Source organism: Pocillopora verrucosa, chromosome 6, assembly GCF_036669915.1.
Source record: "Pocillopora verrucosa isolate sample1 chromosome 6, ASM3666991v2, whole genome shotgun sequence".
Classification (NCBI taxonomy): domain Eukaryota; kingdom Metazoa; phylum Cnidaria; class Anthozoa; order Scleractinia; family Pocilloporidae; genus Pocillopora; species Pocillopora verrucosa.
Genome location: NC_089317.1, coordinates 24228784 through 24255392, shown reverse-complemented (window position 1 = coordinate 24255392; position 26609 = coordinate 24228784). Strand labels below are relative to the sequence as shown.

General features: G+C 38.6%; 3 protein-coding genes across 6 annotated transcripts; 1 reads left to right on the top strand and 2 right to left on the bottom strand.

Moving 5' to 3' along the window:
• The first annotated feature begins 1 nt into the window (after position 1).
• Positions 2-21342, top strand: LOC131798207 (mediator of RNA polymerase II transcription subunit 14-like). 4 transcript variants are annotated; one of them, XM_066167960.1, is made up of 38 exons: positions 2-150; positions 1833-1859; positions 2153-2258; positions 2701-2795; positions 3107-3185; positions 3442-3571; positions 3958-3998; positions 4488-4575; positions 4687-4715; positions 4873-4951; positions 5414-5457; positions 5545-5633; positions 6158-6192; positions 6419-6531; positions 6758-6826; positions 7178-7223; positions 8294-8422; positions 8785-8863; positions 9109-9268; positions 9715-10036; positions 10462-10505; positions 10864-11022; positions 11586-12006; positions 12166-12257; positions 12591-12740; positions 13358-13435; positions 13696-13772; positions 14032-14081; positions 14461-14528; positions 14685-14985; positions 16620-16674; positions 17333-17603; positions 18131-18269; positions 18644-18696; positions 19158-19265; positions 19664-19786; positions 20116-20326; positions 20917-21342. In XM_066167960.1, exons 1-38 carry the CDS (start codon positions 41-43, stop codon positions 20976-20978), a joined length of 4332 nt encoding a protein of 1443 aa, XP_066024057.1. In that variant the 5' UTR covers positions 2-40; the 3' UTR covers positions 20979-21342. The 4 variants fall into 4 exon arrangements, with proteins under 4 accessions (XP_066024057.1, XP_066024056.1, XP_066024055.1 ...); XM_066167959.1 differs by having other exon boundaries at positions 18641-18696; XM_066167958.1 differs by having other exon boundaries at positions 16440-16674.
• A 331-nt stretch (positions 21343-21673) lies between these two features.
• LOC131798233 (ryncolin-2-like) lies at positions 21674-24386 on the bottom strand. Its single transcript, XM_059115892.2, has 3 exons — positions 23067-24386; positions 22410-22796; positions 21674-21980 (listed from the first exon to the last, which is right to left on the bottom strand). The coding sequence occupies exons 1-3, from the start codon at positions 23329-23331 to the stop codon at positions 21718-21720; spliced, it is 915 nt and encodes a 304-aa protein (XP_058971875.2). The 5' UTR covers positions 23332-24386; the 3' UTR covers positions 21674-21717.
• A 1080-nt stretch (positions 24387-25466) lies between these two features.
• Positions 25467-26222, bottom strand: LOC131798249 (uncharacterized). Its single transcript, XM_059115913.2, has one exon. It carries the CDS (start codon positions 26220-26222, stop codon positions 25467-25469), a length of 756 nt encoding a protein of 251 aa, XP_058971896.2.
• Positions 26223-26609: the final 387 nt, after the last annotated feature.

Here is a 26609-nt window from a genome sequence, read left to right as displayed (position 1 = left end):
TTATGAGAACGAGCCAGCGAGCATACGCGTACGCGCAAACATGGCGCCTATGGAAGTCTCTGCCGACAGTGGCACAAAAATCAATCTTTCTATGTTGGTTGATTTCCTTCTACAGAAGACTTATCATGATCTAACAGTGCTGTCAGAACTGTGAGTATTCAGGATGATGCAATTACCCCTTTTTGTTTTTTAGCGTGATTAAAAAACTGTGCATCCAGGAAGGAATTCTATCTTCCGACCGGGTATTCGTGGTACATTTTTTTTAAGTCTTTTAGCTCTCGTTAATTTGTTGGGAATTTTACACTTTAAATTTAACTTTCAAGTATATATAGAAGGTTTGAGAATTTTTTTACCGGTGAATCTCTGATCTGCAGGTTAAATATTGTCATCTGACCATATAAAGGAAGCACAGGATAATTATATTTGTCGAATATGTCTTCGAAATGCGTTTGCAAGAATTTTGAAGTCTGTTTATTAGTATTTTTCTCGTATCTTTCCTTAGAGTCTACGTTTATAAGTTCTCTTCAATCTAAAATCCTATGCAGAATCTTAAGATTCCAGACTCGTGCGGAAGTGTTGTCAAATGAATTTGAAGTTCTAAACTTATTAGAACCACGCACGATTTTTATGTGTGCGGTACATTTACATGTACTGTAAGTTTACATTTAAATTGTCTCGTATCTACTGCTTTAGGGCTTTGTTGCATGTTTCCATTTTAGTTTATAAAAGCATGCACAGGAGATACAAGTCCTTTTGAGAAGGCCTTGCAACAGAGATCTTGCAATGGAGACACCTGATATCTGTGACTTTGACAGACTAGGGTTAGGAATAGTTTGCATTGAAAGAGCTAGTCCTGGAGAAACTAGCTTTTGTGATATTTTATCAGTTCTATACCTCTCACTCCTTTTGACCTGAGAAGTGTCACATCTTGATCTAAATTCTCTCAACTCTTTAACCCCTTACCTCCCAGAAGTGATTAGCATAAAACTTCTCCCTACAACACCCATACATTCTTCAGCAGACAGGTAATGAGAATATTCAAACTTATCAGGTAGAAGCTGCTATCTTGATATAGCACCAAGTTCTCATAACTAATTTACAAGGAAATGTGTAGTAGCTACAGGGGAGAATTAACAATCAGATCTTGGGAGTTAAAGGGTTAACTCCCATGAATGACTACCATATCAATACAATATCAAGCACACAAAAGATGAGAATAAAGAACAATATCAATTGGGGAAGAATCAGTAGATCTAATGTCAAGTTCTCCAAACAAACACCATAAAAATTAAATAGCAGACAGTAAGGAGAATCACCAATCAAATCTTGGGAGTGAAGGGGTTGAAAGTAGCATTTATGCATTTAATTCACAATCAAGCGACAGGTGACAATAATGATGGTAAAATTAGCAATACTAATAATAGTGGCCATGATAGGAATGTACCATACAAGTGAATAATGCTCTATGCACACACTGAGTGGCTATTTCAGAAGTAAATGGGAAGTACTGTTCACTTTTGTACAGCTGATGAGACAAAATAACACATCAAAAGTTTACTTTCTGTCCATTTTTGGGTATGTTCAAAGAAGTAAACTATTTTTTTGGTACCTGTGTGATATATACAAAAACAATTATTCACCTCAGTGTTGGTGAAAGTGGTGGGTATTTATCTCGCCACTTTGCAGCTTAGGAAATATTCAGGACTAATCACTTGCACTTTGGTGAATAATTATTAATAACAATGGAACTGATGATATAGAAAGAAAGGAAATGCACTAGTGTTATTTCATCTTATCATTAACCCCGGTTACCTCAATATTTGTTTCTACAGGTTACCAAGGAAATCTGATATAGAGAGGTATGCTTTGAATATAATCTACATGTGTAACATGTGCATACTGTTTTAGTTAAATACGATTTCTGGTCAAAATGATTTCAGACTATGTTTATTTGTATTTTCAATGACTTTGATCTGTAAGGAACCTGGAATAAAGAAAAAAACTCCAACTTTTAGTTGGAAAATCTGTAAGTAAACACCCATTTAAAGGGTCATGTGTTAAAAAGAAAATACTAGAGATATGGGTAATGTAGTCTCTATCCATGGATTCCACAATAAGTGATTGAAGCTCTTGCAATTTTCCATTTTTGTAGAAAAATTGAAATTGTGCAGTTTGCCAGTAAAACACGCCAGCAGTTTGTGCGTCTGCTTGCTTTAGTGAAATGGGCAGCAAGTGCCGAAAGGGTCGACAAATGCCAGGTTAGTTAATGTTGTCATGTCTTGTTGGTCTACTTGTTAACATGTTGTGATTATGTGTAAATAAATAAATAAATAAAATTTAAATAAATAAATAAATGTGTATATTATATTAACCCTTTCACTTGGAGAAGTGACAAAAGGAATTTCTCCTTAGATCATATACAACACACTGAGAGTAATTTAAAGAAAACAAAACAAAACTAATCAAATGAATGCAAAGACAAGACAAGTGAATTGAACATTACAAGACAAGTTCACAAAAGAACAAACAACTGCCACATGTTATACTAGCACGCAACTGTATGTTGCAAACAATTCAAGAAGAATTACATTACAATGTACTTCATATCTAACCACTGTTACAATATCATTTCACATTTCTCTGAATTGATGATAACCTTATTAAATAGTATTAACCCTGCCAAACTCTTATTCCTATCAGGCAATCTCAACTATTTTGGACAAACAGTCTATGCTGTTTGTAGACACTGCAGACATGCTGGCAAGAATGTCCAGAGAAACTCTTGTAAAAGCAAGGTAAGAAAAATTACTTTTTGTGACTTGGATTTTGTTCCAGAAGCAAGCACCCAATGAAGGAAAAAGTTGCCATGACAATGTTACCAAGATGCAATTGTTGCCATTTACTTTTCATTTAATAATTTTGATGTATTGTTATTTTAAATATATATTATTTTCCATTTCTTTATTAATAATTTAGATCAAAACTGATATGATCATTTTATTTTCATTTCACTGTGTCATGGTATCTCTTCCCCTCTAACTTAGAGGATGGTGTAAAAAATAATCTTCCTCACAACTGATGTGCTCACTATCCTGGTGTTTTATAGACTGCCCACCTTCTGTTTGCCAGCCGCAGTGGATGTCCTGACTGGGGGGACATATCCTCGTCTTCCAACATGTATTAGGGTGAGCACAGTGAATATTTTTTCTCCAGCCAACAGAAGTTTAATGTAGTTGTATAATGAAAGAATGTCTGAAATGAGCTAGAATTATCAATGAAGTAGAGATACAATTACCTTTGCATTAAATGATTTTTGGTTGATTGGAAACTGTCCTGAAAAAGTTTATATATTCCTTTTTTTTTCAAATTGACATTATTGAATAGAGAGTTATGTTTTGAAAGAATACCTGGGTAACTTTTAATATTTTTTTTTTCTTGCAGGATAAAATTGTACCTCCAGACCCTATAACTGCTGTTGAAAAGACAAAAACACTGCAAAGACTAAATCAAGTCATTCAACACAGACTGGTGACTTCTAAACTACCACCTGAGATGGGTCAGATGATCATTGGTAAGAAAAAAGCTTCAGTCTGTGATGCACAGTTTGTAGAAGTGTCTGTTGATATTCTCCTTTCCCTTTTGAAGTCAGATTGTTTATATTCCTACCTTGGAAGGTGGGAGTATTTGGATCAGAGAATTCTAGGAGAATGGGTCACAAAGGGAAAGAAGGTTTCTTTCCCCAAAATGTTATTTATAAAATATTCTCTGGCAGATACTCTGAATGCAAGCCATTCATTTTCACTATGTTGATCAAAAACAACTTCATGATTTGCAACTGCTGATGAGATATGCATGTATCAAATGCTGTAGCGCACATACAAGATCTGCTATTATTTTTGGTTCTGAAATTCAATGCAAGGTGATCATGTCATTGGATTTGTTCTCATTACCTTGCAGCTGATGGGAGAGTAAAGTTCAGAGTGGAACATGAATTTGAGGTACTGTGTACTTGTCATGATGTGATGTCTATTGGATAATTTCTTGTTAACCTAAGTTAGAAGCCATCGGGTTAAGCTAAGCTAACTGATATAGGTTTAAGCTGTAGCAGGAGCACAAGCAATGTTCAGAGCCTTTATAACTCACTGGAGGCAGTTTGGCACCAAGTGGTCAGGACACTAGACTTGTAATGAAGTGGTACCAGGTTCAAGCCTGTTACCCTGCCACTCACTGAATTTCTTCTTGTTTGCCCTCACTTCAACTTGCTGGCTACACTTTGTATATAGGCAACTGGTCTGCTTCCTGCTAGTTGGGATTTTTAAACACAATGTTTATTTGCAATTTTTGCTTCTAATTTCCTAGTATTAGGCCTGGAAAGCCCTATGCTGTGGTATTATAAGTATATGTTACATACATTACAAAAAACTTTGAATTCATTTCTGTGCGACTGATAGCTTCCTTTGCACCATTAATCTTGTCCTTCATTACAGGTGATGTTAACTCTCATGGGTGATGACTCTTCAATCCCTTGGAGGGTTTTATCAATTGACTTTTTGGTTCAAGATATGGAAACTGGTGGTAAGGTTGTTGAATATAGTAGAAAGTATTAGTAAACTATTTTTTTATCGACAATGACAGATTTTTCTGATTTATTTCAAATCTTAAGTATGATATTTTTTTTGTTAACAGATGGGAAGTCACTTGTTCATGTCCTTCAGGTAAATTTTTAGTGTTACAGGAAATACATTTTTATTTTTATGGTTTTTTTTAATAAATATTAGTGATAATTTTACCCATTAAGCACAAAACTGTATACAGTAGATGTACATAATGATGAAGTTGTATTTGTCTTTACCATTATGGCTTTTACCACAGGCCCAATATATTCATCAGCTTGTGCAGTCAAGACTGTTTGCAGAAGAAAATCCACTTGTTGACTTGTACAAATGTTTACGTATCCTTTATTATAACTTGTGAACATTCTTCCTATTTTTGTTCAGTTGCCTGCTTCTTTTCATTTGGTCATATTCTTTCTTATGCAACTGTGTAAGTTACATGTCGTGTATCTCTACTGTAATTAGTTATACATATTCATGACAATGTTAGCACATAATATATACAAGGAAGTACATATACTGAATCTTGATGTCTTCATTTCTTATCTCTTCATTTCTTTGGTCAAAAGTATAAATTATAGATGGAACATTACTTCTATGTAAAACAAGCCTGTAATGTATGTAGCTGCTGGAACTCATCCTAGTTTCTTTAGCATGTATTGATTCAATATTTTGCTTTTCCTCCTTGCTGGGTGAAAGGCCCTCATAAGCTTACTCACAAGTTTTAATGAGTAGTACATGTTTTCACTAAGTTGGACTTGGTACACTCACAGTTTGATTCCTTAACAATGTGTTTGCAGATTCATTTTGTCTCTCTCTTCAGTTGCAAGTTCTTCACTTTCAGGTTTGTTGCATACATTCCATTTTATACATGTTCTTTCTGTAATAATTACTTACTTCTTCATTCACTTCTCTCTTTGTTACTTAATAGGCAAAACAGTTGATAGTTGAGCGATGGGGAGACAATGTTCGTATAGAGGAGTATGCCATTGGCAAAAAGCTTGTTGTATCATATTGGAGGTATGGGTATCTTTTGAGTTGAAACCAACTGGTCATACTCTCACTGCCTTTTATAGAGATGCACTTGCAGTAAAGTCTGTAGAGTCAAGTAAAGTCTGTAAAGTCAGGAAAGTCTTAAAGAGACGTGTTCAAATTTTCCCAAGAACTTCTAGAGACTACAATCAGCTACTCTTAATATGCCTGATACTGGTATTACGTCTCTTGCTGAATTTAAGAATTACCTTAGTTCATTAGCTTAATAAACGCATGTCAATTTGTATAGTTAACTTTTTATATTGTATTGTAATTACTGGAAGTTGCAATTTTTACTTTTCCATTTTGTAAGTGGTTGATGTGTTACCTATCTGGCTTTTACCGCCCTAATTGAGATGATTTGCAGTTGTCGTTGATAAGAGACACTAAATTTTGTGATGGTTGTGAATTGACAGGACAGGTGTACAGTATGTGGTAGAAAATGGAAAATGTTTCTATAGATTTTGGTTTTTTTAAAATGCTAACTATTTTTGATGGATCATATTTTACAGAAATAAAGGTTCAGTTCAACAAGGTCAGAAAACAGGCAAGTTGTTGACTGTTGTGCATTTGTGATGTGCTTTTCATTTAATTGGAATCTTATACTGGTTTCCCAGGCTCCTTTTCACCTCCCCCATTTTCATTCCTTGCATTTTCTAGCACTGCTCCACCAGCCTGAATCCAGCTGAGACAAAGTTAATGAATTAACAATCTTTGTAACGTATTTTCATAAATAAGCGTAACTACTAATTATTATGTTCTTTTTGCTGCAGGTCATAAAATAAGTATATGTGGGGATGCTATTGATGAACCAAGCAGCCTCTGTGTCCAACACTCACCAGCTCTTCCCTTTGAGTTTAATCAGGATTGCATCTCTAAAGTCACTGTAAGCACAGAAATATCATTTCATTTACTTGGTGATCCATTGTACAGTTGAGTGCTTAGTTGTCAAGCCTTGACAACTAAATGGCTTAAAACAGAAAAGGGCGCCGTCAGTCTCAGAGGCTTGGCAGCTAAGCATATTACTCTAAAATGAGCCTTTGTTTTCTAGCGAGAACCAGTAGCCACTGCAAAGGATTTTTATTCATTCTTTGTTTTGTTCTTGTTATCAGCCCGGTGACCTGTACATAGAAAAGCTCCTGACACTTACTATAAAAGCTCAGTCAAACGTGAAGCTTAAGGTAATGAAAAGGTGAAATTGATACATGTTATTACCAATCCTTGATTGTGTTGCTTATGGAGGTTGATTTCAATGGCTCAAGCAAGTTTCATTAGTGCACACCAACGTTACCATCTTCCAATTTTTTTTTTACCCAAATTAGGAGATATGATTCTCCGCCATACAATTTTTTTAAGCAAGCTTTTATTTCCTTCATCTTATCTTGAGGTAATAGACCCTATGCTTATATCCTTATAAAGGTAAATACAAATTAAAGTAGTTTGAAATAAGTGAGGAGTAAATATATTTGAACTAGAGCATGTCCATAGTGTATGTAACTACATGAAAACCATCTTTGAAATGTGCATTGTAGGGATTACTTCAGATGTTGACACAGGATTCATCCTTGAAGTCCAGAGGTATGCATTATAGCTGCAAACGCTAATAACTCGTATCCAACTGAACAAATTAAGGGAATCAAACTATAGAACACGTAGTCAGAACACGCTGTCATAACAAATTGTTGAACACGGTAACTGAAAATAACAAAATTACTAACACACGAATAGCATAAAATAACTTACAATATCCGTAATGAAAAGTACTAGACAATAACAAAGCGAAATAAACGAGGAAACTTACAAGACGAATGTGACCAAAACCCAAAAGACGAAAAGATGAAAACCGAAGCAACTAGACGATATGTTCCGCAAACTAGGAAAGACAACTAACCAAATAAATTACGCGCTAACAGAATATATACGATATGCAAATAAATATAACAAGTACAAAACTGGTAACTGTCAAAGGAAACTAATGAAGACGAAAAACTAAACATCTAACACGAAACTATGAACCAAAAAATACATTCTTGCGCCTACATGTATATTTCGCTGGTTTAGCACATACATGTACATGTACATTTACATTGTGAGAGGTAAGGTGAAGTCTGTACTCGAGCCTATTGGTCCATCCAGCCGAAGCTTATTCCAGTTTCCAAGGAGCATAAAGCAACTCCAGGCATTACTACTCCCCTTACCCCTAAGCATTTTATTAGGCTTCCCTTACAAATCGCCAGTACCCATTTATACCTCTGGATGGAGAGACGCACTCTGAGAGTAAAAGGGGTGAGTTTCTAAAGAAACTGTGGTGCTGCGTTGGTGGGAGAGTGTAACAGTGTAATTTAGTATTATCAACTGAGTTGATAATGTAAATTGGCCACCGTAAAGAGTTAAAAAGCTGTCATTTCGAGCGTTAACCCTTCGTCTTAGCAAATGGAGGAATTGTGTGCTTCGCCTTCGAACAAAACACATTGACTTGGCCAGGTCTCGAATCAAACCTCTCGACTTTGAGTCCAATGCACTGACTGTTAGACCACTACGACTACGACTACGACTGCCCTAGCTCATGAACTGCCCACAGAAAATTACATTATCACTACATACCAACTATGAAACTGCTTTACAAGTTTTTTTTTCTTTCGTCACAGTCACACTAGATGACTTTTGCCCAAGTCTTGTGATACAAGTTATGCCTAACTCCACCCCTGCAGAGATTCTAATTGTCACGGTTGGAAAGAGGAACGGGATTTTTCAAGTGTCACTGGGTAATGGGGAAGGTGAGAGTAACGTTTGGTGCAAAACAAGTGAGCCTTTTCAAATCAGACATTTAAGTCGCCAGGAAAATGAATGAAAAAAATATCAAAAAGAAAACAACAACAACAACAACAAAAACAAAAGAAAAAAGAGAGAAAAGGGAAGATCTTTTCCAATATCACTCATTGTACGAGTTTACCCGCTGAAACTTTTAAGATGAGTGATCATACTACTGCACCATCCTTAACGATATCATAGGAATAAAATGTTATGGTTGTTCAAAGTTGCCAAGAGAGCATTCTATAGGGTATATTTTCATGTTTCACAAAGTAATGAAAGTCCTTGATTTACAAATCTGTTTCTCTTTGGTTATTTTTCTTTGTAGATAACGCTGTCTGTACAGAGCTTGAAAACACATTGAACGCAAATTTGGATCAATTTATTACTGTGTTAAGAGATGCAAGGTATGACATTCAATTATCACCCTGGTTGTTGCTATCACAGCTGCTGCACCAAAGCAGCACCACAATTTCTTCAGAAACTCAGCACTTTTAGTCAGTCAGCTAACCAGTTAGTCTCAGTCTGTCAGTTAGCTCATCAGTCAGTCAGTCTATCTGACAGTCAGTCGGTCAGTCAGTCATTCAATTAGTTACATACTCAATGCTTACTTCTGTATCAGTTTTCAATGCCCTACTGTTTTCGTTTACAGATGTCAGCTGTATGTGCAGAGATACATGAAATCCACAGTTCATCTTCCCGTCACTGTCTCCTTGTCTTTACCAGTAGTGAATTTAGCAGATCACAAATTGTCCCAGCTCAGCAAACATAAACTTTACATCCAGTTCCGCCGCCATCCGTCTTACTGTCTGGTTAGTGATTTCTATTCCAAAATAAAATGTTGTCTTAGTATATTGGGATGCTTTTACGCTTTTTGGGGAAACGGTAATTACATGAATAAATACACTTTGGCTTGTCGCTCACACGAAATTCTTGCGTGGTGTAAGTAGTTGCATATACAGTTGTAGTTTGTCGTTCTTCCTCGAACTCAGGTTGCAACTCAAAGGAAACTTGTGAGAACCGTTTTGAAATTTAACATTACCAACTCTTTGAAGAAACCTTAGTGCCTTAGTTACATAAGGTGTGAAACCAACTAATGATAGTTGTAAGCCGAAAGAGACATGGGTTGTTCAAGTTGCTCAGCGCTGACACAGATAGCGCGTTATCACAGATCGCGCGTTAATACAGATCACGCGTTAACACGAATCGCGCTCAAGGCAAATCACAACAAATGAAAGCAGTCTTCACTTCAATTTAGGTGGTCGAAGTACTTTGTAACAAAGATTCGGAAGAAGCCACCACAAAGTATCATCTCTTAAAAGTGAAACCTACGTTTGGCGATGAAGCAAATGAGGCGAGCGCATCAACTGACACAGGCAGTGGAGATCAAAAACCCAAACGAGTTGAGGTAAAGAAAGAGGGGAGAAAGAGCCAAGATCGAACAAGACAAAGCTGCGATGGAACAAGAAATGCTATAGCAGAGAATATTAAGAGAAGACGCGCAATCTTTTTGATTGCTGGTCACATGGTCACCTTGAATGCCCAAAAAATGACGGATTACGCTGGGACACCGCTTGAAGGTAAAACGTGGAAAGACTTGCGGAATTGTACTTCAAGGCCTTTTTATTCGACAGGAACTGAAGGAAGCACAAAATATTGATTCAATAAAATAAGAAGACACCAAATTATTTAAAGTAAGAGCAAAAGGAACGTGGATGGCGCGGTTAGTGTGTAAGGGGTTAAACACACACAAGAAAATAGAAAATGGTCTTTGGAAACTGGATCAATACCATAACATATGATATGCTCGATCCTCACACTCTCTTCTTGTTCTCAAAGTAACACGATTTTTGTGTATCCCTTTCATTATGTCTTCTCTGGAAGGCTATCTTTGGGTAGTTTTATTGCTATTTTGTTAATTTATTTATTTATTCATATTTATTTTTTTTTTATTCTTATTGAAATTACTCCAACTATTTTTATTTGTTTTTCATGGCCCAAGCAGGTGTTCTTTCCAGCCGTAAAGACGATGAAGGAAAAAAACGAAAGGTAAATGTTCCTTAAGTGTTGGTTTCATACCAAAAACATATTTTTAGTCATGATTTCGACAATGTTTGTATCGTCAACCCCAGTACCTCCTTAGGAATTCATCTTTTCGATTTCGCAAATGAATTTCGCATGTTTTGGCTGCTAAGGTTATCACAAGAACCAGTCAAAAGAGAGGAAAATATGACACGGAGCTATTTAGAACTCAGAGCCAAGTGTCTCATCCAAGAGCTGAACAGAATGACAAGACGCTGCCTCAAAACTGGAATTCTAGCACACGAACGTCGGCTCCATTACGTCTCCTACTCTTGGTAGAAGATGGATGTGTAAAGAAAAATGTTGTTTGCCGTTTGTCTTTTAGCTCGACTCTTCAGAGGAAGAACTCCATGGTAAAAAGAAACAGAAGAACTTAAAAGATGTTTTAGAAGAAGGAAGAAATAACTCTACTTATCAACCGACAATGGGTCATGTGGTTGCTATTTGTCACGCAAGAATACCATTCATTCAGCTCCGCGAGGAGGTAAGTTCACTTACACTGATATTTCTGGATTAGATGAAACTCCTCAGAGAAAAGTAATAACCTGTAACATAAAAAGAATCACGGGTTATAATTATTATTACGGATTCGGTTTTTCCTAGATCCGCCAAAGGTTAGTTCCTGCAGAGAAACTAATTCTGCAAATAAGACTTTGCGAAAATTTACTTCAATCCGTCACTGGAAAACACTGCATGCGAATGAAGAGTCATTTTGAAGTCGGACTCACTCGAAATATTCATCTTCGAATTGTCCACTCTGTAATTCCTCTTTGCATTACTTAACGGGTTCGGAAGTTTGAAAATATTATGTTTTTTATCGCGTTGAAGTTCTGCTGCTTGAAATGAAAACAGAAAAAGATGTTTCCCAGCAGAAATGTCAGTGATCTCGAACTGCTAACACAAAAAATATTTCCAACCCGCAAAATGAAACTCTTTCAAATCGTCATGCTAAACGGTAATTATCTTTATGTTTCCTTTTACTTTTTTTCTCTTGATCTCTCTTTGTTATTTCTCTTTTTTCTAATTTTTTACCTTGTTTATTTTCAGCTGAGCCGACACAAGATTATCGACCAAGACCTGACGTCAGAGGCTGGAGTCGGGTTAGCTGTCCGATTGTCTAACCTACCCCTCCCTAGAGACTGTGACGCGTCATTGGTTCCAGCCCCACAGCCAAGTGTCTTGGAGTGCGTGCTGAGACTTCCTGATGAGTCACAAGGAACCTGTCTCCTGGAAATGATTATGGATAATTGTCCACTAGAGGGACTGTCAGCGAACGAAAAGGGCCCCACCCGGCATGTGTTGTTTGAATATAAAATTCAGGAGGGGAAGGCTCACAACGTCAATAACAACAAGGGTGGGGAAGGAGACAATGATTGGGCAAAACTTGTGGTTGGAAAGCTTTTAAATGATTGGTATAGTGTTTGCAAGTTGTACCGACATGCCGTGGAACTGGATACTTTTCTTAAAGGTTGGTTGATCTTTCTGATTTAATCTTGCTGTATATGATTGAATGTCTTGGTAGCCTCAAACCAAATGGTTTAACTTCGAGAGGTGGAAACGTTTTCGTGTGTTCGTGCTTCCTGTCGAAAGCGTTATGTTCAACTTATTTTGCTGGTTTTTTTGACAGATTCACAAAGCCATTTTCGCCATATGTGCCGTGTTTATTCTTACGACTACAAACAGCTGACACTACAGTATGACCCTGATAAACAAAGCTTGGTAAGTAATGAATGATAAGACCTAATTTCCATACGATAAATGGTGACCGTTTTTTTCGCCCTCTTTTCACAGAAAAGCGTCTCAAAATTTGAAGTAACTTTTTGCGCCGTACAAAAATTACTTTAAAGTAGAGAAGGACCTCAAAGTGCAAGTCCGATAAGACTGACAACTAAATAAAGAAGAAAGAAAGATGTGTAAGGATGGAGAAGAATCAAACGGATCTTCACTAATAATTTCGCTAATTTTTCTCACGGTGTACTAACCATGACGTGTTTCGTTTTTGGAAACCCTTTCATGTAATTTGTTGTTTTGTATCCTCATTATCTCTCGTAGGTGACTTTCGAATGGTCTGTGGAGCAGTCTCAGTTTGTTTTGACATTGGGGTATTGCGGCTCAAGTCTGAGTGGAAATCCACAGAGTTACACCGCCAGGCATCTACAACAAGAGTTCAACAATCATCAGAATCTGCCGTATATTGTACAGGTATTAAACTGATCTCCACGTACCGTGAATTTTAGTTAATGAATTATTGGTTATTCTAGTCAAAATGTTTTCGATTAGCAGTTTTGTTTCCTGTAAGGGAATGCCAGGAAGATTAATTTTAACAGAATTTTTGCCTTTTCTTATGATTGAAGATCGTTAAAGGAGAATGCTCCGTCCATGTTTAAGACCCGAACTCCTTCCTTTAAAAAGTTGGGCGGGGCGCGTAGCTTTAAGGAACAGTGAGATTGACCCGAACTCAGTGGGTTTTTGTCTTGGCCAAAGTTATTGTCCTGTTTTCTTGGACATAACAGGGGTCTCTCATTGATTCTCTCGTAACCTAGACTACAAGAAGTCCCTCTTTCCCATCTTGGTCTGTCGCGCGAGTCGGTGTTAAGCAAAAACACACCTACAAAACAAACAAACAAACAAACCACGAATGATCTGTCGGCGCTCAATCACCTGGAGATAGAGGCTTGCGGCGACAAAGGACTAATCTTAGTCTATTCTGGCGAAACCCTGGCTGTTTTTTTAAATGGGAAAGCACACTATGCAGAACGAGTTGCGATGGTGGGCGTTTGTTTTCACTCAAATTTAACTATCTTCCTGTCTGTCTTTAGATTCTTCACGAAACGTTTCGACCACTCTCGGCCCTAGCAAAACTCAGTAGTAAGCCAGTTCTTGGTATACAGGTCTATGTGAGTATAAATCTTCACTTTCATAAATTTTGCCTTTGGAGAAAAATGCGCATGCGGCTGAGCGATTCTAAAATAACGCGGTGCCTTAGTGGAAAGCATGCTTGACTCTGGGGCGAAAAGTCTGAGTTAAGTAGTCTCGTTTGTTACTTTGGGTTTTATTCTCTCTTTGACGTTTATTTCTCTTATGATATATTATTTCAGTGTTTCCTTCTATATTCAACCTGAGTTGTTTTCTACTCGCAATTTTTTTTCTTTAACAGCGACCTCTCACACCCTTGAGGAAGTTTACCGTTCTCCCCCAGTCTTCCTCACATGTGCTGCTCGTCTACAGAAACAGGTATCCTGCGCAATTGGCTCTCAAGTACGAAACACGGTGAATTACAAAATCGTTTTTCCTATTTCCCATTTCCTCTTCTTCTTCTGTTTTTTTTTTCGTCACGCACACAAAGTTATTCTCGCACGATAGTGGTTATCAATTTCTTCACGCTCTCAGTAGACTGAATGATCAAGGCTCCTGTCACGCTGATTCTCGAAATGTGCGTGCAAAATTTAAAATATATCGTAACACGTTCTTAACTTTCTCTCTTCCTTAATAGTAACGCTCTGGAAATTCGTTTTCAAGTGAAGAATCTTGTTGCCATAAGAGGTATGACTAACTCTCAACAAATTTCTTGAATGTCCTCTATTGATTGCGATTGTAACAGCAAGAGATCCTAACTCGTATCATCAACAAACAAACAAACAGCCCGGGATTTTTGTTCGGGATAAGCAATAAGACCCAGTCTCACCTATCTGGTCTATGATTGTGCAGATGAATTTTGATCGCATTTCCGTAACTATTGTCATTTTTTAAGTTTTCTCGCCACAAAAAGAAACTACAGCGGTTGTTGATTCCGTTTAAAACAATTTTTGCTTCTGAAAAAAAGGCATTTTTAGATTACCTTTGATGGAACTTTTCTGTGTTAGTCAGTATTGATGTTTATACAGTTCTCGAAGTAATTGTGCATTTTTTCTCTTTTTATCAGATGCCTTCTACAGTGTGGTGGATCCAAGTAAGGGCAGAGGATTTGTTCTGCCAATCCCAAATTTGAAGGTATATTTGTGCCTTTCTAGCCTATGTTTTGTCCCTGTTAAAAGACAGTGAAGAAAAAGATAAGTGGCAAACTTCATGCGACGACATTAACCACTATAAAGACAAGAGAAATTCGTAGATCATGAAGCTGACCTTCCCTTTTTGTTTCCTTAACAGATCTTTCTTCAAATGTACATAGACGATGTTGCCAAGACCGGAGGAATCACTTCCCGTAATACTTCTACCGCAGACGACGAGGCCCCTCCCTCGCCTATTACCATGGAAACGGACGCACCTGTGATTGAAGCACAGTTTACGTCACCACAGCCGGTGCCTGGCACCGCAAATCTTACCGCATCACCCATGATCCCTCGCACCTCGCCCCAAGCCCCTGCTGCCTCGGTCAATGTGCCATCGCCATTTTCTGCGTCGCCGAATGTTCATAGTCCGGGTAATATCTATGGTGTTGGTTCTCCAGGTGAATTATTTTGAGATATTTCCGAACAATAATCTTTGCGCAAAAAATTATTTTTGTATTCTTTTCCCTCTTGATCTGACCGACTCCACATAGTCCAATTCTGTTTGGCAATTGTTAATGTATGGGGCAGGATTCTTTTTTATTGTTTTCGGAGCTCATTTGCAGAATGGTTATGCCAATTTTCCTTGATTTACAATCCTTAATTACTTTGGTGATATACGAAAGGTGTGCATTTTCGTTCAAAAACTAATTTTTTTACGGAAAACTCGGAAAAATTTTTGCCTCCTATGTACGAGCAATCAAAATTTGTCACAGTAAATTTACTTGAGGGAATTGTTTATTTGGAAAAAGCTCTTCAGTCTTCCTTGAAGGGAAGAAAAACAGGAAATAAAGTGTTAACTAAAAGTTATTATTATTGCTTACTGCTGGGTGGCAGATGTTCTGAAAAAAGATTTGGTAGGGAGAGATATTTCATTATGTATTCTCCGTGTTATATTGATGTCTTAAAATTTAAAACACAAATGGTTGGTGCTTGTATGTGCAAATTTGCGTCAAGCACTATTGTTATAAGCCTAATTGTAATTAGTTAGCTAATGATTTTAATTCATTTGTAAACTATGCCCTGTAAACTAAGCGTCTTCTTCAATTGCGGTACCTAAATGCAACATATCTTGCCCTTCCATCACTTTCTCCTTCAATACAATTTTTTTCGTTCATTCTATTTTCAAAAAATGCATCGCTTCTTTTTACTCCTCTTTACTCTTCAAACTTTACTTTTTGTTATCTTTACTCTTGCTTTCCTCTTTTTCTGGAATATGTCTTTCACCATACATGTTTGTGCATTTAAAAAACTTTTTTTTCTGTTTATTGTCTGATAAATCAGTAATCATCGACATTGCAGTCGACACACAGATCTGACATCGTCTCAGTTTGCTTTCTTTATCGTTTTTTCTCGTTCGGTTCGTTCGTAAATTAATCAACATCCACTACGTTTTTGTCTACATTGATGCCTGCACCGTTCAGTGGCTTCTCTTTCCACTAATTCTAACTTCGCCTCGATATCAGCTGGCTGTTAAATTAATGAGCAAATGCCTTAAATTTAGAAAGATGCAAACGACGATCAGTAAATGGAAGCAAAGACAACAATTTTTATTTTCACAGGTTTTCACTTTTTTGTCATTAAAAAATTCGGAAATATTCAGAAGGACGAATTCACCTTAAAAAACGAAGCCTTGGCCAAAGGATAAACAAACAAAAAAAACAAATTGAGAGAACAGTATTTTTCGAAATGAAACAGGATGATTGGAATCAGTTAATAAAGGTGCCTCAAGAACCACGGTTAAACTCAAAACGAGGGAAAGGTTTTGATTCCGTTAGAACGAACCGTCTTCTTTTTAAGTGTGGTCATGTCCGTCTGTGGGACGCACAAACATCTCTCTGTTTCTGAACCACAGCTGCTCAGCTCTCGGCTCTTCTACAGCCTTCGCCGGCAGCACCTCAAAGCTTAGCCCCGTCTCCTGCCGGCTCTCTCGGTCTTCCAGTGCTGTCTCCGGCTACCAGTCACCAGTTTGTCACTCCGTCATTAGGCGGCTCTTCTCCAGCTCTCTCTCATTCCATCCCTGTTACGTCACCAGGGTCGTGGCCCATGTCTCCACAGTACACTGGTAGCGGCCAGGGTTCCAAGTACAGGTGCGTATTTAAGGTTGCTCGTAAATAAACCCTTGTATCTATTCTCACCATGAGAGACAGGTACTTGACGTCAAGAAGGATCATCCAGTCTCTTGTAAAGGTGCGACTCTTTTGGAAGGCCTCTCTGGTGGAACCGTGAAAAAATTCTTCAAATTAATCCAAGTATTATTTCAACTCCTGTTACTAAGCAGTAGCGTCACCCTGTCGGAATGCGCTAGCACTGAGATCTAAACTTTTTAGACACGGAAGATTGTAATTGCGAAATTTTGCGCACATCGGCTGAGAACTTAGAAACGTGCCAGTATTTTATATAAATTGGTCCTCAGTTGCAGACAGCGGCCCTTAAAAAACTCGTAGTGCTGCTTTCATCGTAGGCTTGGTAACCACTAGCTCTCCCGGTATGGACTTGCGCTGCTCTCCCGGTATGGACCTGCGCTTCGAAAGGAGAGCGAAAAAGTGAAAATCGAGCTTACATGCAGTGGTTCTTTTCTTAATCAGCTTACGAGTAAAACCTTGAACAAACAAGTGTCTCTGAAGGTTCCCAGACAATCTCAGAGTCTAATCGCGTGACTGTCTGAAAACACTCACTTATTTGGTTATCCTAAGAGTTGAAATTATCTCATTTGCGATCGTTTTTATTATACCTTAATTCACCCAGGCCCTCTCCAACTCCCCAACCAATGCAATCAGGGAGTGGATTAAAGCAACCAACCACTCCACCTCGACCGCTGACTGCAAGAACGTGGGCTGCTACTGTTCCAACAATACTGTCTCATAAAGCGTTGATCAAATTGTGTACCCCAGTCCCCGTGCCTTGCTCGGTGAGGCACGGCCCACCGGTCATGGTATCTCCGTTGGAGCGGTTCCTGTGCTGCATGCATTTAAAACGGCATTTAACGCGGTGCATCCAAGATGAATTGTCCACCAAAGTTAGTAATTGATAAGTTATAAATATGGATTAAATATTGGTGGTTTTGATTTGGAAATTTTACTACTTTAACGCACGGACATGTACGTTTTTCTCTCGCATGTTTTAGTTGTGCATTCTGTCAGTCAGTAAAGCAAGAGAGTTTGAAAGTCATTTACAGAAACAGTTAGTTGGTGAGATCAGTTAGACCGTAATTTAACTACTTAGCGAGGCAGTTAGCCAGTCAGTCATTCATTTACTCAGTCAGTCAGTCAGTTAATCAGTCAGTCAGTCTGTCCGTCATTTGGTCTGTAAGTCAGTCAATCAATCAGGCAGAGTTATGCTATCATTCAATTCATCTGTCAGTCAGTCAGACAGTTTGTCTGTCTGTCAGTTACTCAGCTAGTCAGTAAGTTAAAAAGTCTGTGTGTCAGTTGGTCAGTAACCGCGCTTGTCGGTCATTTTTTACAATTATACGCTTTCATCTACTTGTCATGGCTGTCACCATCAAGTTAGCTTAAAGTGTTTCGTCCATTTATTTCCCCACAGCTATCTTTACTAAGGAATGAACTACCGAACAGTTTGGCGTTCAAAACAACCCAACCAACGACAAACCTGCAGTACTTTGTCAGTACTGATCCATCATACACTGCGCTGCGACTCAGTGCCAAGCCTCTACCCGGTCAAGGTACGAACTGTAGTCCATCAGACGCCTTGTACTCGTCATGAGCAAAGCTGGTCCCAACTTTTCACGACACTCTTTTGAAAATGGCTCTTATATCGTTCCTCTTAAGTACGAGCCCATCGCACCTTAACCAACCTAAGGGCGTAGCAGGGGTAAGGGGGCCCAGGGATGCCCGTGACCCCTTCTCCCCCCTTGCACCCCACCCCACCCCCCTTTTGTAACCCTTTTTTGTCGCGTTAAGTAAAACACGGTGTGGAGGACATGACAATATAACGAGTACACTCTTTTTGACATGAGAAACCCCCCCTCCACCTCCTTTGAAATATTCATGTCGGTTTTCGAACTTGTATTAATCTTACAACTTTCCTTTCTAGCAGAATTTTCCTGGAAAGATGAACTAAGTACTCTTGAGAGATTCTTTGAAACAAGGGTATGTTATCAAAATTAGCGTGAACTCTTTGTATAGCTTTTTTTCTGTATTTGAGATTCATTTAACTCCTAAGATTTGGGTGTTAATTCTCCCCTTTAGCTGCGACACATTTCATTGTAAGTTAGTCAAGAGAATTTAGTGTGAGATATAGATAAGAACTTCTACCTGATGAGTTTGAGTTTTCTCATTAACTGTTTGCTGGGTAATGTATGGATATTATAGAGAGAAGTTACATTTTAATCACTTTTGGAATCAAAAGGGTAAACTGGATGGCATACATTTTCATTTGAATTTGTTTTCTTTGTTTGATGTGTTTTTCTCATTGGTTTATTTTTGTGTGCACATTCTTGATTTTTTTCCAACTTTTATTCGATTGTTGTTTGTGGTAGGTTGTTCCTCTCTGCTGCTAATGTGTCTATACGAGCTTGAAATTGAATTTGCGTTTGTTGTCTTTCCTTCAGGTGGCCTGTCCTCCTTACAAGACCAGTGCTTTAACAGCGTTCGCTCGAATTCTGTGCGCTCCAGCCAACATACTCCGAGATTGTATCAAGATTATGAAATTGGAACTGGTAAGCGCTTCGTCTGTTTCTTTTTATTCAATTTTTCCGTGCCACCATCAAGCTTACACGGGTCTCCAATTGCTCAGTGAGTGAGATCCTATTAAAAGTCCTTACTTTCGACTTATTAGGTTAAAATGTTATCTTTGAAGCAAGAAATGTAGGCTAAAAATCTCACTATCCTCACTTCCCTTGAAATCCGAACCCAAAAGGTTTGGACTCTCGTCTTTTGAGGTTAAGTTGAATGTACAAGACTCATCCAAATGATCTTGTTTAGCTTAGACAAGTACTTAGAAGAAAGTTACAGGCCCCTTTCCAATTGGGAGCTCTCGAAATTCTGTTGCACGATTGTGCTTGTGTTTCTGAACTGAAAATACCCAACTGATGTTGTGTGGACCCTTTTTCCGCAGAATCATGATCCAAACGTGTTGAAATGGCGCGTAGAATGGTGCCTCAGTATACCCCCCAACGGACCTGAGATTGCGCCTCCCGGAACCCCAGCAGTGGTCCTGAAAGGGAAAATGTTGTTCTTTGTAAGTTGATTTACCTTGGTCCGCGTTTAAAAGTTTGAAAAAATATTACGGTCTTGCAACTAGAGTGGATCTAACAACACAATCGCCCTATTTACGAAGTCAACAACTCGTTTGAATTTGCAATTGATGTCCAACAATCGGGAGAAACCACCCTTGATTTATTTTGTTGATTCATGTATTTATTTTTGTCATATCTCTTTGGTTTTTGTCTTTCCCGGCAAACGAAAAAAAGGGTTGTAGTTATTTTAAAGTAAACTCTCTTGAATGTTAAAAGTGGCTTAAACCGTCCTTTCATTCTTCCTTTAACTTTCCCTTTTTGTTTTCTGTAGATACAACTTAGCAGGCCTATCCCGTCATCCCCAACAGGCGAAGAGCAAATAGTTACAGTTCCCATTCTCCACGACATACAGAACAACACGACCCAGCAGGCTGAGATGCCGTCGCGTCCAGCTCTTTCCGCCGGCTCGGTCATGAGTTCCAATCATGCTGCCATTGTGAATTCAACCTTGAGGCGGTGGAACGAAATAACACCAAGAACAGGCGAGTTGATAAAAATACAATTATAAGGTTCACGGATTCAGAAAAGGCGCTGGAATAAAGAGGTACTGTTTAAAGCGGTCTGTTTCATAAGGGGCAACTTGTCTTAGTTGACTTCCTGTATAAAATAGTGAGCAAAACAGGCTAACGAAGAATCTTTTTTTCACAAATTTATTGTAATGAAAACCTCTTTTTCTGTTTAATTTTGGTCCGGTCAGTTTTGGGGATTTCTGCATCCTGTACCATTACGCTTTTAGGCAGTTATTCTAATTCATACGTCCACGATATGACTGGTTTGGAAGTTACTCTCAATTGTCGTAAAAATTACCCAATCTAACCTGAATTGATGGTAAGAGAAAATTACCCTAAAAATGTTTCAGTTGTGTGAGATCAAGAGTGACCAGCATCTTTAAGGAAATGATCACCAACTGTAGGCAATCTTGATTGTTGAATAAATTCTCTTTCTTAGCGCCTTAGGAAATGTACAGAGAACAGTATGGAGAATATGCATACTGATGTAAAGAGTTAAGCACAGAATTTGCTTCCTTGGGAACATTTCATGTTCTTCTAATTACATCTTATCTGTTTTACAGGTGAATGTACCATATTTTCAGCGGTGTTTGAGCTCGCCCGGAACCTTGATATTCCTCTTTAGACAACAATTATTTATTGGTCGATAAAACATTGTACAATTTTTATCCCGTAAAAAAACTGACAAAGTCAAAAACTTTAACACGTTGGATTGAAAACATGATATTGAAGCTCTCTGTAGTAGTATTAAACCTCGGCTCAACTCTTGTGGACTGTATGTATCTGTTTTCCTTGAGTAAATATACCACTCTCCCTGCGAAACCTTTTTGGGCTGTGTTTGCATTACTGTGCGATCGCAATATTAATGCTCTTTGGGAGGGCACAAAAACGGCATCCCTAAACTCAGCCCTTTAATTTTGTTTGAAACAATTTGGTGAGTAACACCGCATAGTTGTAAAACCAAGACAATAAAAACCAAACTGAATGAATTTCTCAAAGAGTCAGTGAGTAGTCAAAGTAAGTCAGTGAAAACCACTTTAAGCGCAGGAAAACGCGAGCGACCAAGTAACGACTAGTTTAGTTGAACCGGATCGATCTCGAAGGTGGCGGGAGTTTTCTGGACTGCAAATTCAACATATGGCTCTCCATCACTTATAGTCCTCAGATGTAGCAGGGGAGGGGAGGGGAGGGCGCGATGCAGTTCCAGATCATGACTACGTCCTTTTCTCAAGCAGTCTCCACAGATCGCCGGCAATTTTTTTCCACGTTACACGAACACAAAAACATAAAGAAGACGGTTTAAATACAATCCATTGGATTTTATTCATGATCAGATAATAACTCCAGATATGATGGCAGCTGACTCAAAAATCTACAGGCCTTATTTTCATCTCCGATCTCCTGGCCGAATAGTAGTCTCCCTTCCAGTGATACCAATTAATACCATCAGCATGAGATGAATGCGGCCCTGGCTGGTACAAACCATTCAAGTTTGCTTGGCGACACAAGCTGTACCACCAGCCTCCCTTAAACGTTACGGCACAGTGACGTTTATCAGGATCATTGTCCTGATCTTTAGTTGAGAAAGGAGCACCACGCTGGAAGGAGAAAGAATCACCGGCTGTACCTGCGGATAAATGGATACGTTAATAAGCTCTTCTTGTCAGACATTTAAATTCTTTGCTTCAAACCCGCTTGATGGAATAGCTATTGTTATTTGTCCCACGCAGTCACGCAAATGAGTTTCTATGTAAGCGAACAGGTACCATCTGATTTCCAATTAAAGCGCAGTTATTTATTTTAAAGGTTTCCGTCAGCTTTAGCATAACAGGATGAGCTACTAGCTCGACTTAAGATTATTGAATCGTTCATCCTTCGGTATATAGAAAAACCACAGGCGAGAATGTTTGTGCTTAAATGAAAAATGAAAAAAGTGTCTGCAGCTTATTTAAATTCTCTCGCGTAATTTTATTTACACTTTGGATCGTGCCGCGAGATCTTCGGGTTACTGTGTTTTTTAAATATTTTGTTATTCATCAAACATTGATGTACTTACCAGAGTAAGTTCCAAGGCTCAGTTGATACTTAGCTCTCTCACTTGCCACTGCAAACATGTCGTAGTCGGCGTAGGCCGTTTTTCCCTTAATGTCTTCCAGCTCTATTCGAACTCTGTTCCTACCTGCCTTAGTCAACTGATGCATCTTGTCCAAACCGAGCCAGAACTCGCCATTCAAGTTACCAAAACCGCGCTTGTAGTCGGCCCAGCCGCGATAAAAATCTACTGAGCCATCCAATCTTTTCTGAATCACCGTCCATCCTCCACCGGCTGTTTTATGGTCACAATAGACGTCGAAAGGACCGCGGCTGCTATCCGGGCTTATAGTGTACACTCCACTGATCCTCTCACCGGACTTAAAAAGGTCAGCGCAGTTTCGGTTCTTGACTTCAAGAAGTGAAAGATTGAATCAATTTCACATTGAAAGATTCATTAGAGTAGACAAAGGCAGCACGGAAACAAAATATTCAAGACTGAGTAGATTAATCTGAGTAAGTCAAATTTGATGAGAAATGAACCAATTGAAATATTTTAGAACCTCTCTGTTTGAACAGTAGAAAGAGTTTATCCTGAAAAAAAATACAAAGAAAACTAACCATAAGTTGTTCTTACTAAACACTCTTTAATTAACATAACACGTTCATGTTAAATTTTTACCAGTTTTGTTTTCTTGCTCTGTCTTTAAATCACGCAGAATCTCTTGTATTTCAATAAGCTGTGCTTGAATTCCTTGAAGAATGGTCTTCATCTCCTCGTTAGTTCCCGCGTAATAGTTTCCATTTATCACTGTACTGCACTTGTTTTCCTGTGGGTTTCCTTTCTTCGTTCGACCGTTATCCTGTACCAATGTATTGCGGCTCGCCATAGACGCCCTGAAAAACAAGAAACTCCAGCAAAACGCTTTAACGACAGAAGTAGCCATTTCAGTTTAAGCACGCGAGGAATATGGCTTTTGAAATTATAATTTTTCGCTGATGTGCACCAGTGGATTAGAATAGTGATTTGGAGCAGGATTTTTTTTCTTGTTTCTTTATTGTTCAGCTGTGACAACAATATTTATTCTCTTTTTTACGATCGTCTCGTCTCGCCTTTTGTTTCAGTACGTCAGTAAGTTGTGATAAGTGATTGTATTTTGTAGACACAACAGACCAAAAACTTCCAAACGAACTCACCAAACGGTCGCGTTTTCAAGTTTGACTGCGTTTAAAATGTTACCTTTAATGATTAAATGATGAAAATAGGTATAAAATAGGAAAAATTACTGATAAAATACACTCTTAGACGGTACCCATATCAGCAAGCCTCGGGCGTCAACGGCGATGACTACGATATTAGAAACAATGATATGAATTAAGAGTAAACAGTTCACAATCAATGATATTTAAACAGGTAAGAAGGAGAGGAACTCATCAAATATGAATATACAAATATGATTACTTTACGCAATGGGCGAAATATAAGGATTTGCATGGAAATGAACAGTCGCGCTTTCAACCTTCAAAAGATCTGAACTAGTTTTGAATAAAGACAAATTTAGTTCGCTCAAGTGGTTGGTCATTTGCCTGGCGTGAATTTCTTGGGCTGATTTAGAACCATTTTGCTCGGTTTTGGTTCATCTGCCTTGCCCTCTTCACAATCCTTTCCAAGGTACGTCTGTGAATAACGCTAACCAAATGAATCATGGCGGCGGAAGAAAAACGCTGTAAATTCGCTCCGGACGCCCCCATCACCCCAAAGTTCCACCCATTCTGAGAATCATGTGCAAAAAAATGGAATTAACGGTCGCCAATTCCTGCCTTGATTTCGGCTGAGAACCTCCGACATTATATAGCTTCTTACGGTCACAATAAACGTCGAAAGGACCGCGGCTGCTATCCGGGCTTATAGTGTACACTCCCCTGATTCCCTTACCGAAAAAGGTCGGCGCAATTTCGGGTCTTGACCACAAGGAGTGAGAGATTGAATCACTTTCACATTTGAAAGATTCACCGAAGTTGACAAAGGCTGCTGGGATACAAAATTTTTAAGACTGAATCACTATGACTAATGATAAAAAATGAACCAATCAAAGCATTTTAAAATTTTTTTTTTTCAAAACTAGAAAGTATGTTCATCATGACAAAACACAAACAAAACTGACGATAGGAGTGGTTTTACTAACTATTTTCTAACTGGCATGAAACCTTATTTTTGCTTGTTTTGTTTTCTTTCTTTGTCTTCATATCACGCAGAAGGTCTCGTACTTCAACAAGCTGTGCTTGAATTCCTTAAGAATCTCCTCTCTCTTCGTTTTCTCATTTTTTTCTCTTTTTCGTTCTTTTTCTCTTTACGCGTTATGGCCTCTCGCGCCAGGTAGGCACGATCTCTCTTAAAAGGTGCAGCAAAAAAAGAAAGACAGGGCTTTTACATTCCGTCTCACGTGCAAATTTTGACAAAATTTACGCCGTGGCAAAGTATTCACAAATCCCAAATCCCAGTTACAAGTCACAAGTCTAGTAAAAAAGTTGAGGTTTTCGCTCTTTCCAAGAAAAAAGAGAAACCTGAAGTTTTACGTTTTTTACAGAAATTTTCATCACCTTGTGCCTCAGGTGCATAGATACGCTTTCGGTGAGTCAGCATTGTTTCATGCTTCATTCTTATAGACACTAATTAACTCTTCGAACTCGTTTTTAAACAGAGTCTACCCTCCCTGAAAAACGACACCTCTTTTATACTAGTACACCTACATTAAGAAAAAAGTACCTCCCCGAAAAAAGCCTTTATTGATACCTTCCTAAGACAAGTTAAGACATACTCACTTTCTCTTAGGTGCAAAATGCAACCCATAACATCAACAGTTTAATCATTAAAGTACGTCCATGGCAGTTCCCCCTTTATAATCTATTTCCATACTCTAACCAATTAAATCTTTTCAATTTCATACAAACACGACCTGAAAAATGATTTCATGTTGGTCGTTCAATTGTAGCTTGTTAAAGACCGTTAAAGACCCCCACCCTATCCTCTCCCCCCCCCATTCTATCCCCTCCCTAGGGTATCTAATAGGTCATCAACTGATTATGGACTCAGAATTGTTCCACTTTCCACAAAATATTCGTAATTCTCAGCATTATTTAAAGCGTCTTTTGGATTTTCTATAGCGAGCCGTCTACAAGCATTTTGGCCGTATGCTATATCATCCCTACGAGCCACTGCATGCCCCAATTCATGAACTATAATCCCCATCTTTGTGTCATACCCAATCAGTGGGTCGGCCCTGTTGTACAATTCGCAAAGGAAGACTTTGCGAGTTCCAAAGTAAGCATAGGCATAGTTCCCATCTTCACATTCTCTTCCATCAATAATGTAAGTAATTTTATCCTTCGATAATACTCGTTCCATTTTTTCAAAAACCCACTTGGGTTCATCAGCAGGAGAAGATCCAAACCAAGTTTTAGCTCTCTCGCGATCATTCTCAAGGTCTTGAATGGCTAACTTAATGTTTCTGTACACAGCTACAATAGCATGTTCTGTTTCACTTTTCACATCGGGGGACCCTCCCTTTATTACATACTTAAGAGATGCCTTCAGGTCCTGACCTCTTCTGTTGTGAAAAATTTGGTCTTCCAAAGCATCCTTGGTCACGCTTTCTTCAGTGCGCGCCCTTTGACCCGAGGTTCCCTTTATAAAATTCTTTTCATCAATTTCATAACTTAATACAGGGGACGATAAATGTTCTATCTTAGTCTGGCGCACTGCCTTTTCAGTTACACTACCCTTTACATATTCTAAATAAGTGTCCACTGCTATAGAGTACAGGCCAGCCTTAGTCATGTCGTACGCATCTGAAACGTCAAAGGTGGACGACACTGTTTGTCCGGATTTGACGAGCAAGTACTGATCAGGGCCTGGGGCGGAGCGCTTTATATGGATACCATCGTACTTTAGCTTCGTGCCATTGGAAGTGACTGACAGGCAATCCGATCTCAGTCCATCCAGCGGCGTACGCCATTTCAGCACAGAATAGTCTTGTTGGCCGTTGTTTCTCAAATGGAACTTACATTCAATCTTGTCGGACGTTGCAAAGTTAGGTGCGCAGTCGATGTAGGAGGAGAATGCCCTGTGGAGAACAAAATTCCTTTTCGTTATAACCTGTCGAGTTCATTGTATAGCATACTCATCGTTTTAGCTGACTGATTCACTTACCCTAACTACTAAGGG

What these genes read in the sequence shown, in the direction of transcription:
- LOC131798233 (XM_059115892.2), bottom strand. Translation starts at nt 23,331, where the DNA reads ATGGCTACTTCTGTCGTTAAAGCGTTTTGCTGGAGTTTCTTGTTTTTC. An exon ending in AGAGCAAGAAAACAAAACTG is followed by an intron (nt 22,797 to 23,066) that starts GTAAAAATTTAA and finishes CACTTCTTGAAG; the next exon opens with TCAAGAACCGAAACTGCGCT. An exon ending in GAGCCTTGGAACTTACTCTG is followed by an intron (nt 21,981 to 22,409) that starts GTAAGTACATCA and finishes ATTTATCCGCAG; the next exon opens with GTACAGCCGGTGATTCTTTC.
- LOC131798207 (XM_066167957.1), top strand. Translation starts at nt 41, where the DNA reads ATGGCGCCTATGGAAGTCTCTGCCGACAGTGGCACAAAAATCAATCTT. An exon ending in CGCTGGGACACCGCTTGAAG is followed by an intron (nt 10,037 to 10,461) that starts GTAAAACGTGGA and finishes TGGCCCAAGCAG; the next exon opens with GTGTTCTTTCCAGCCGTAAA. An exon ending in ACCCTGATAAACAAAGCTTG is followed by an intron (nt 12,258 to 12,590) that starts GTAAGTAATGAA and finishes TATCTCTCGTAG; the next exon opens with GTGACTTTCGAATGGTCTGT.
- LOC131798249 (XM_059115913.2), bottom strand. Translation starts at nt 26,222, where the DNA reads ATGACTAAGGCTGGCCTGTACTCTATAGCAGTGGACACTTATTTAGAA.